General features: G+C 42.3%; 1 protein-coding gene and 1 long non-coding RNA gene across 2 annotated transcripts; both read left to right on the top strand.

Moving 5' to 3' along the window:
* Positions 1-620: 620 nt before the first annotated feature.
* Positions 621-9,430, top strand: LOC123634958. The gene is made up of 3 exons (XR_006734020.1): positions 621-748; positions 8,777-8,955; positions 9,119-9,430. It is a non-coding gene; the product is annotated as an uncharacterized LOC123634958 (long non-coding RNA).
* LOC123634957 (glyceraldehyde-3-phosphate dehydrogenase-like) lies at positions 2,133-3,287 on the top strand. The gene has a single exon (XM_045546647.1). It carries the CDS (start codon positions 2,175-2,177, stop codon positions 3,180-3,182), a length of 1,008 nt encoding a protein of 335 aa, XP_045402603.1. The 5' UTR covers positions 2,133-2,174; the 3' UTR covers positions 3,183-3,287.
* Positions 9,431-11,144: the final 1,714 nt, after the last annotated feature.

Here is an 11,144-nt window from a genome sequence, read left to right as displayed (position 1 = left end):
CGTGCCAGGCAATACTCTTTATATGCACTAATATACTTCTGCCAACAAACAACATTACATGGTCAGCTGGGTAATTGAAGCATAGTATAGTTAGGAACCTTGCTTTGAGTCATATATCAAGTGGGTAGGAGAACGCAAGCTCTTAACCAGGACACTTGGAATGGTTTGTCTTCTACGTTTATTTGTAAGATAGTGGAAAAGAAATTGTTCATGAACTACGGAATGATGTTTCTATAGCTTGAAGAAACTTTTAGAGGTCACTAGGGAAATCCTCTTAATTTATAGATGAAAAGATGAAAACTAAGGCATTGAAGTGGCTAGCCTGGCACGGTTAGTTCTAGTCTCCTGTCTTCCAACCTTGTCTCTTTTCACCACGTCACACTGCCTAGGCACCGAGTTCCCATTTTTCTTTCTAAAGGCAATGAAGTATGAGAATGCCAAAGACATTCAGGGTATTTATGCTATTTCCTCTGCGTTACAAGTTCTTACTGCATTCTCATACTGGAAAACCCCTACCCATTCTTAACACTAACATCAAATGTCAGCTATTCTGTCGAAAGTACTTTCCTTTTATAAAGTTCAGCACTGGCTTTTTTTTTATTGTTGCTGTTCCCGAAGTGCATTGCACACCGTGCACTGTTGCACTTTGAACATTGTTGAAAGACCAAACCAAAGCTGCCCTGTGAAGTGCGTGGGGTTTCAGATTGATCTCTGCAGTGGCCCTTCACTGACCCAGGGGTGGAGGAAGGTAAGGAGTGGGCTTCACACCCTGAATTAATCAGAGCAGTTCTGCTTTTATCTCTTGGGTTTATTTTCACTTCAATTTTTATCTATTTAGCTTATTTTCATTTCAATAATAAGCTTCTTAATAGGAAAGAAAAATTTTGAAAACCACTGGTATTACAGAGGGAGCATGACCTTTGGAGAGAGGCTGGAGTCTAAATCCCAGTTGTACTACTGCTATCCCAGGCATAAGGGGCAAATAAAATGTGTATAACAGCACACTGCCTGACACATAGAGGCTCAAGAAATTAATTCCCTTCCCTAGTTATGATAATTATGTCTTTAGCTCCCTGCTATAGTTTGAAAGGTCTTTATACCCTTTCTACTGAACACATGGCCTAGATAAAAATAGGCACCCAATTCATGTTCATGGTATGGAAGCAAATGTGACAGGATAACAGGGTGGGAACAGTTAGGGTCAGTTTTGAAATTAGAGGTGGATAAGAAAGAGCCTTGAATGCTATGCTAAAATTGTAAACTGAAGGTTTTGAAAGGTAGATGTATGATCATATTTATGTTTTAATAAATAGATAATCCTAGATTCTTAACAGAAGATGCTCGGGTACCGTTTGGCTTAGTAGTGAAGTGTGTAGAATCTGAGTTTATGTCATAGCTCCATCACTTGTTAGCTGTTTGTGGGAGAGTCACTTAACCTCTTTTCTCTCATGTGTAAAATTGGTTTGAGAATAGCACTTACACAGATTAAATGAGTTAACATACATAAGGCAGTTAGAACAATATCTGGCACACAGCAGCATATAAGTGTTATGGTAATGGCAGTGAAAATGTTTATGATTATGATGATCACATGCTCTCTTGAAGTATGTAAAAGGGAGGTTGTGAAATCATTTGGTGTATGTAATGGGGGCTTCAGAATCATCTGAGATTCTTTTACAAACTTAACAGAAGCTTGAGTTGAAAAAAACCACCATATGAAGCACTGTTACTGATGGAAGTGTGTTGGATTCCTCATGTATGTTCGGACAAGTGAAAAGTTGAAAATTTCCACTGTCCTGACCCTGTAGAGGATGGATCGTAGTGGCGAGACACTGGAAGCAGAGAGATGAGTTAGGTTACTGCAATAGTCCGGTAACAAATCAATAGTTCAGACCCCTGTAAAAAAAAAAGTGACCACCAGAGAAGTCAGAGTTAGAAATAATCTAGATTAAACCAGATCCTCAGTGGAGTCCTAAAACTAACATTGAGCCTGTAGAAAAGTCCTACAGCTAGCCTGTTCTAGTGTTTGGATTCTCCAGAAAAGCTAGATACTTCCGGATAACTGCTCCAGAATGTTTAGTTCTATTTAAACATTTAGGGCAGGCTCTCTGGTCCTCCCGTTCAACAGATAGCCACATCTTCTCGTGCAGCGCCAGCACCATCTTGGAGATGCCATGGTGAAAGCGAAGGCCGGAATAAATGGCTTTAGCCAGACTGGGCACCTGGTCACCAGGGCTGCTTTTAACTCTGGCAAAGTGGATATTGTCGCCATCAATGACCCCTTCATTGACCTCAACTACATGGTCTACGTGTTCCAGTACGACTCCACCCACGGCAAGTTCCATGGCACCGTCAAGGCAGAGAATGGGAAGCTTGTCATCAATGGCCACCCCATAACCATCTTCCAGGAGCGAGATCCCACCAAAATCAAATGGGGTAAAGCGGGCGCTGATTATGGTGTGGAGTCCACTGGCATCTTCACCACCCTGGAGAAGGCCGGGGCTCACCTAGATGGGGGTGCCAAAAGGGTCATCATCTCTGCCCCCTCTGCGGACACCCCCATGTTTGTGATGGGCATGAACCACGACAAGTACCAAAGCAACCTCACCATCGTCAGCAATGCCTCCTGCACCACCAATTGCTTAGCCCCCCTGGCCAAGGTCACCCATGACAACCTTGGCATTGTGGAGGGACTCGTGACCACAGTCCATGCCATCACCACCACCCAGAAGACCGTGGATGGCCCCTCTGGAAAGATGCAGCATCATGGCGGTGGGGTTCTCCAGAACATCATCCCTGCGTCAACTGGTGCAGCCAAGGCCAAGGGCAAGGTCATCCCCGAGCTGAATTGGAAGCTCACTGGCATGGCCTTCCACATCCCCACTGCCAACGTGTCAGTGGTGGACCTGACCTGCCATCTGCAGAAGGCGGCCAAGTATGACGACATCAAGAACGTGGTGAAGCAGGCGGTGGATGGCCCCCTCAAGGGCATCCCGGGCTACACTGAGCACCAGGTTGTCTCCTCCGACTTCAACAGTGACACCCACTCTTCCACCTTTGATGCTGGGGCCAGCATCACCCTCAACGACCACTTTGTAAAGCTCACTGCCTGGTTTGATAATGAATTTGGCTACAGCAACAGGGTGGTGGATCTCATGGCCCACATGGCCACCAAGGAGTAAGAGCCCTGGACCACCAGCCCCAGCCAGAGCACAGAGGAAGAGAGAGGCCTCAGCTGCTGGCGTGTCCCTGCCTACTCAGTCCCCACCTCACTGAGAATCTCCCTCCTCACAACACAGCTTCCACGCCAGAGCCCCTGAAGCATGGGAGGGGCCTAGGGAGCCCCACCTTGTCATGTACCATCAATAAAGTGCCCTGTACGCGGCCAAAATAAATAAATAAATAAACATTTAGGGCAGTTTGTAAAATCCAGATATTAGACCATTAGGTCAGGAACAGGAAGCTCTTGAAGTTGGTTGGCATAATGCCCTTATTATAAGAGGCCAACAGACCTTCTAAAACAGAAGACGCTGCCAGTGTGCCATGCTTCGTGATGGATGTCTTCTTCAATCGGCTTCAGCTATGTGCTGCAAAACAGTAAGTGTGCCATTTCAAGAGCTATAAACCACCTACAGGGGCAATGTCTGGGAGAGATTTTGCTAAAAAAAAAAAATGTGTAAAGTATAGTTCTCTCCTAGAGCATTATTCTCTCCCCCTGCCACCCATGTGTTTCCTCATATGTGGTAGATGAAATAAGGGCCCTCAAAGATGTCTATGTCCTAATCTCCAGAACTTGTAAATATGTCACCTTACAGAGCAAAAGGCAATTTACAGATGTGATTGAAGTTATGAACCTTGAAATTGGTAGATTATCCATTCAGATTATCCCAGTAACCCAGGTGGGCCCTATCTAACCACAAGAGTCTTTAAAACCAGAGAACTTCTTCCTGCTGTGGTTAAAGACAGATGCAACAAAGGCTCAACCCACCATTGCTGGCTTTTAAGACAGAGGAAGAGGGCTGTGAGCCAAGGAATACAGCGGCTTCTAAAAGCCAGGGATGGCCCTCACTTCACAGCCAGGAAAAAAGTGAGGGCCTCAGTCCTTCAACCATGTGGAACTGAATTCTGTCAATACCTGAATGAGCAAGGAAGTGATTTCTCCCCTGGAATCAACGGAAAGGAATGCAGCCCTGCTGACACTTTAATTTTAGCCTGGTTAGACACAAACTGGACTTCTGGCCTACAGAAGTATAAAATCAGAAATCTGGGGTGGGCATGGGTGGCTTATGCCTGGAAGCCTGGCATTCTAGGAGGTCAAGGTGGGAGGATCGCTTGAGATTGTTAGGTAGCTAGCGAGGGACTCCAGGCCTCCTGAGCACACATGCATGCACTCAGAGCAATTGCTACATCTGGGGGAGGAGGGAACACCCTACCAATTTGCCAATCAGAAGTTTGCCCACCAACTGCAAAAGAATGTAGAAGTACAATAGGGTTTGGAAGGTGACCTAGGACAACCTAAGGCTAAGTATCATGTCATTAGCTTAAATCTACATTGTGGTTCACCCCCGCCATGGGCTTTCAGAGAGGCTCATGGGAAAGTGAATGTGCACTAAGACTCAGATCGTGTAACTCCCAACTGTCCATCAAAGTAGTTCGAGGGTGACGTCTGGACCATGAGGAGGGCCCAAACCAGACACTGTAAAACAAGACTTCAGACCACAACCAAGGCCTTTTTTTGTTACAAGAGGCCTGTTTGCTGTTCTGTGGCGAATGTATCTTGTTCTTACTCTGTAAACCTGTATCTTGCTCTTGCTCTGAAATCCTGTCTTTCTCTCCTCAGTAAACCTCATTTCATGTTTACTGTTCTTTCAGTGTGTCTGGCCATTCTTTGGCCAAGAGCACACCAAGAACCGACATTTCAAACTGCTGACCCAGCAAGATCAGGAGTTCAAGACTAGCCCAAGCAAGAACAAGATCCCATCTCTACAAAACATAGAAACCATTAGCCAGGCATGGTGGCATGCACCTGTGCTCCCAGCTACTTGGGAGGCTGAGGCAGGAGGATTGTTTGAGCCCAGGAGTTTGAGGTTGCAGGGAGCTATGATGATGCCAGTGCACTCTAGCCAGGGTGACAGAGCAAGACTCTGTAAAAAAAAAAAAAGAAAGAAAGAAAGAAAAGAAAAGAAAAAAGAAAGAAAAAAAAATTGCTTTGTTTTAAACCACTAAATTTTGTGATAATTTTAAACCACTAAATTTGTGATAATTTTTTACAGCAGAAATAGAAGAGCTAACATTTCATGTTACTAAAATCTGGTATAAAAATGATTTCTAATGGACTGTGGAAAACACACAAAAATGCAATGTAAAACTAGTCATTTTAAATTAAATATTAATCTCTCATTGCTACTATGTGACTCATATTCATTTTAATTAGCTTATGGGACTATGGGGAGCTTTTAACTCTTACAAAATAAGTTCCTCTTGTTTCGTGGAAGACACCCTTACAGCGCAGGCGTGTGCTCTTCCCTGCATGTCTGTTAACTAAAAAGGTAGCCAAACAGATATCCGAACGTTTGAGAAATAGGCTTGAACTAAAAGGATTCATTACAAGGCGGATTGTTATGATATTAAATAGCTACCACATGCATAGTCTTGGGCAACAACACTGATAAGCTGCTGACATTGTTCAAAATGGTGATATAACTAGGAATATCGAACATACAGGGGCACTACGCCAAGTGGAGGAAAATAAAAATTCATTATGGTCTGAATGTTTATGATTCTCCAAAATTCAGCCCCCAAGTTGATGGTATTAAGACGTGGGCCTTTGGGAGGTGATCTGCCCTCATGAGTGGGACTAGTGAGTGAGGAAGCCTCCTACCACCTCTTCCCCCATGTGAGGACGCTGCAACCAGCTGTCATCTGTGAAGCCCTCACCAGACACTGAATCTGCTGGCACCTTGATCTTGGACTTCCCAGCCTCCAGAACCATAAGCAATAAATGTTTGTTGTTCATAAATGACCCAGTCTAAGGCATTCTGTTTTAGTAGCCGAACCAGACTAAGACATATGAAGAAATTGATTTTAAAAGCTATGCTTGGGCATTTCATAGGATTGTAGTATTTTAGTTCAAATATTTCCAGCTCCTATTAATTTTCCTGACTAGTATCTCACACACCTAAGGTATCTCACATACCTTACAAAGTGAACCCTACGGTCCTATCCATTATTGGCTGATAAAACGTAACAAATATGATTTTAGCTAAATTGATTATCATTTTAAAATTGGGCCTAGTTATGATGTTCTTCCATAGAGGATTTTCTTGTAATAACATTTGTTGGAATCAAATTTGTGCTGTAATATTCATTAAGTTTCCTAATACCCACCATCTGATTACAATTCCCTTGTTTAAAACAGTTGACGTCCCATACAGAATTGTGTCCATTTTTTATAAATATTTCATCATGGATTAGCTCTCTGCTTAAGCATATTATCTGATCATAGTTTTCATTGTGATTTGTCAGGGCATGGCCCCACAGGACTGCTATGCCCAGCTTTTCTTTGCCTGTTCTCAGATGAAGACAACCAGTGCAGAACCATGAATAAATTGCATAATTGGATAAGGTCAACTTCCCCGCCTCCAGACTGCTCTGTCCCCTCCCAAAGATCCAGTGTTTTCTTGCCTCCTAACTCTCCTCCCACAGCAAAACAAGAAGGAGTTTGATATCATCATTTATAGCTAAAACTGATTCAGATATTTGTTTTAGTAAGCTCCTTATCTCTAATTGTGGAATGAAGGAATTTATCTACAGAGAAAGTGTTTTTTTTTTTTCTTTTATGCAAACAAAGTTAATGGAAGGGAAATGCTGGGTTAAAGGCTAACCCTGAGGACCAAACTATTTAGTTACATTAGGGGGCCGTGTGAGTTGGGGAAGCGGAAAGTTGTGCTGAGAGGGTTTGTGTGGAGAGAGATGATCATCGTAAAGAATACCAGGCTACATCCCTCCTTATTCCATGTCTTCTCATAAGCCTGATGTCTCTCCTTTTATTCTTTGGCTCAAAAGTCTCAAATTTTGGAGCTCTGGAGGCCATTCACCTTGCTCCTCTTTCCTCATTGCATTTGTCATAACATTTTCAAAGACTAGTAATTTAGAGTATTGGCTTTATGGTAGGATTTGAATAAGGAGTGAGTTGACCTTGAGTAAGTTATATAACTTTGCTATGCTTTTGTTTACTCATAAGTAAAATGAGGGAAATCATAATATACACAAATCTGATAGGAGAGTAACTGGCACTTAGCAAGTAGTCAGTAAATATTAACCATTTTTGGTATTATTCAAGGTCCAGCTAAATTAATCTTCTCTTCCTCCCCTGGGTTCCCAAAGTACTTCTAATAACTGTATGAGAGAGCTTATCAGAATATACCTAATAGTTCTACTTGTGTTTATCTTAGCCTGAGTTCCCTAGAAAACAGAGCCTGAGGCATGGATTAAGTGATCAAGCTTTGTATGGAAGGTACAATCTCAGGGCAGTGAGAGCGCTGGGGAAGGAAGGCGAGTCTGGAAAGGATGAGGAGTAATATAGGGTTTCTGTGAGAGCCACTGCTTCATAATAAGCCATGGGGAGACTGCCTCGCCTGCTATGTCTACCTGCTCAGACACACTGGGAGAAGTGCCAGGGAGTGGCTGGGAGGGAGAGAATTGATCTGTTTGTCTCCCCTGGTTGGCTCAAGTTGACCCCATACGGAGTGAATTCTCCTGAACTTCTAGACGGAGTGTTTGGCTAATCAGGAAGCCAAATACCATGCCCTGTGGTGAGGTGTTTCATCTGAGCCTATAAATGACAGGTGCAGCCAGAGACTCTGGGCATGTGGCTGGTTACCTGGTTGCACAGTAGCAATCAAAGTAGAGGGTCGGTATTTTGGGGCAAAGCTATTAGTTGGCTCCATGCAGCAAGACTACATGAGGCATAGAGGAAGGGCACCCCGGAAGCTTCCAAGGAGGAGCTAGTGGCCTGGGAGGTAGGGCAGGTGGGAGCAATGGGACCCAAGGGGCTGTATAAGCTATGTCCGATACGAAATTTTATATTTTTATAAAGATTAGACATTCTTCTAAGGAAGAGCTATTTATTTTCATCTTTGAATCCTCTAGAGCTAAAATAACATATGCTGTATTTCAGGTGAGATTTTGACCTCAAGATCTGTCTGCATTTCAAAGACAGCTATCAGGGAGAGGCAAGGAGCAAGAATTGAGCGGGACAGAGAAACCACTCAGGACTTCAACCTGGAGTTAACAAAAGAATGCGTTGAACTGGAGTTTGATCAAAAACAGAACTAAAGTTGTCTAATTCGCCTGGCATATGGCAATAATGGAGATACAAAAATCAGGCGGGAGAGCATTCTGGCTCCAGCGAAAGTGAGCACTGTACAGCCCCTAGCCAGCACCCGAAAAGCAGCTGGAGACAAGATTCAGTCTGCAGGAATAAACCAGGGGGCTAAAGACCCAGACAACTGGACGGGGGTTCAAAATAGAGTTTCAGTTTTAGGCAGGGAACTGGAATAAAAAAATAATAAGCCAAGGTAAAATCTCTCATAGCTGGGCAATATGAACACGGCAGGGATTTTACAGATGGATAAAACTATTAATAGTATTTGAATTAATAACAATGATCATTTGTAGCCAATATTTATCAGGTACATTAGCCATTTCTTTCAATTATGTTATTTGATTTTCTCAACAACTCTCTTAGATACTTTTATTATTTCCATTTTTACAGATGAGGAACTCAAGAATAAGGAAGGTTAAATAACGTGCCCATGGTCACACAGTTAACGAAGAAAGGGGCTAGCACCTAACCGCAGGAGAGTTTATCTCCAGAGCACACACCTCTGACCACCTTGAAAGTGTTAACTGAAATAAGGCTTACAAAATTCTCAGCAGAACTCCAGCCATATGGTAAGTACTCAATGAATTTTATCAATTATCTTTGTTAGTAATAGTAATATTGTAATAAAAGTAGCGCTGTTAATCATAGCAGTAGTAGTTACAGTAGCAGCAGTAGCAGGAACGTGGAACTTGGGATCAGCTAATAAATCCTCTTAACTGTCTTGGTTCCTAGGATAGGACTGATGAAACGGAAGTGTGCTGGGACACAGGGACTGCGATTCAGGTGTGATGGAAGAAATCCAGATATAGGGACATCTAACGCAGAATCGTGCCCTTTTAACAAATGTAATTGAGAGGTAACATAGAATAGAAGCTAAAAAACACGGACTTTAGAATTACAAAGGCCTATGTTCTGTTATTTATTAGCAGTGAGACCTTGGGGAAATTACTCAACACATGTGAGCTTTAAATAACTCACAACTGTACCTAGCAGAGTGCCCTGATATATTAATAGTAATCATTAAATAAATGCTTGTAGAACTGACTTACTGCTTCATTTCCGTACTTTTCCACACTCACCCCCTCCCCCCACAAAAACTACCCCCAGTACACAGCTGTTAAGTACAATTGTAAATACCCAGGCATGTTCATCCCACTGAGTGTAGCTACTTTTTCAACCAATGTAATCTGTCACCCATATCTACCTAACATTTCAGCAGCTTCCTGATTTGTGCTCAAAAACTGTAGCACCACTAAAGAGAAATGTACGATGTGCTATTTCTGGCATCCTGATTCTATGTTGCTGCAGTGAGTATTATTGTGGTATTCCTTTATCTGAAGCTATTTTGATTTGACGAGGAGGAGGAAACTTTGGAGAAAGTGCCTATTTTCCCCCTAAATCAGATCAATTTAAAAGGAAAAAATCTCTCATTTTAACTACCGTGCAATTATGCAAGAAAATAAATATATATTAAAAGGAACAGGTCATCTCTTTCACTGGTAACTTTCACTGTAAATTTGAATCCCATTTCCTGGGGCTCGAAGAAAATAATGCTGTAATTCACAATTGAGAAAAAGAGAAAGAGAGACAGAGAAAGGAAAAGATCATTACTGCCACCTCTCGCTCACTTCTTTAGAACTGAGCAAATGTCGAGGAAACCTGGCATTTGCTTGCCAAAGGTTCACACAGACAGTCTGACTTTTGTTTTTACTTCCATGACCTTTAATGGCTCTCAGTGCAGTCAGACCAACTTTGCATGTATATTGACACTATGGAAACCGCACAGATAAGCAGTCTTGGGTTTGCATGCTCTGTTTACTTTGGCTCTTAACAGTGATGCACATGTTTCCCTGTTAGAGCTCCCAAAGGCTTTGTTCTGATGTTGAGTTGCTTTTCTCTTTTATTCGGGCTTTGGATTACTTCATAATTACTCCACAAATGCATGTCTTTTAAAACTTTTTCTTTTTGCCTGGGTATAGTTCTGTTTTGTTATTGAGTGCACTGTGTTAACATTTCCTTTAGCGGAAGCAGAAAGGGTCCTGTTCAAGCTGGAAAACTCCCACTGGACTGCTGAGCCTCTGGAGAGACGCAAATAGACAAGGAAGGAAGGGATCCCTGCAGGCACTGGAGGGACAGACACCCTCACATCCATGGCACTCTCCTTTCTTTCCAGCCAGGGGTTTCAAAGTACTGTTTAACATTTCTGATTCTGGCAAGAGACCACTTGCTTCAGTTAGCTCACACCTCTTTGTATCACTTAGGACAAAGTAAATTCTCCTGGAACTCAAAAGAACGAACGTTTTGAAAAATCTGATAAATGTATTCTAATTTTCATTGTTATAAAATATATATAACCTAAAATTTACCATTTTAAGTGTGCAATTCAGTGGCATTAAGTTTATTCACATTGTTGTACAAATATCACCACCGTCCATCTCCAACACTTTTTCGTCATGGCAAGTTGAAACTTTGTACCAATAAACAACTTCCTGTAATCCCTTCCCCCCAGCTCCCGGCAACGACTATTCTACTTCCAGTTTCTATGAATTTGACTATTTCTGGGTACCTCAGATAAGTGGAATTATGTAATATTTGTACTTTTGGGTCTGGCTTATTTCACTTAGCATAAAGTCTTCAAGGTTCATCCATGTTGTAGCATGTGTCTGAATTCAAATCCTTTGTAAAGCGGAACAATACTGTATTGTATGTATGTTTATGCCACATTTTGTTGATGCATTCATCCACGGATGGACTTTTG

Source organism: Lemur catta, chromosome 3 (assembly GCF_020740605.2).
Source record: "Lemur catta isolate mLemCat1 chromosome 3, mLemCat1.pri, whole genome shotgun sequence".
Taxonomy (NCBI): domain Eukaryota; kingdom Metazoa; phylum Chordata; class Mammalia; order Primates; family Lemuridae; genus Lemur; species Lemur catta.
Note: the sequence above shows the minus strand (reverse complement) of the source record. Positions and strands in the feature narration are given on the sequence as shown.

What these genes read in the sequence shown, in the direction of transcription:
- LOC123634957 (XM_045546647.1), top strand. Translation starts at nt 2,175, where the DNA reads ATGGTGAAAGCGAAGGCCGGAATAAATGGCTTTAGCCAGACTGGGCAC.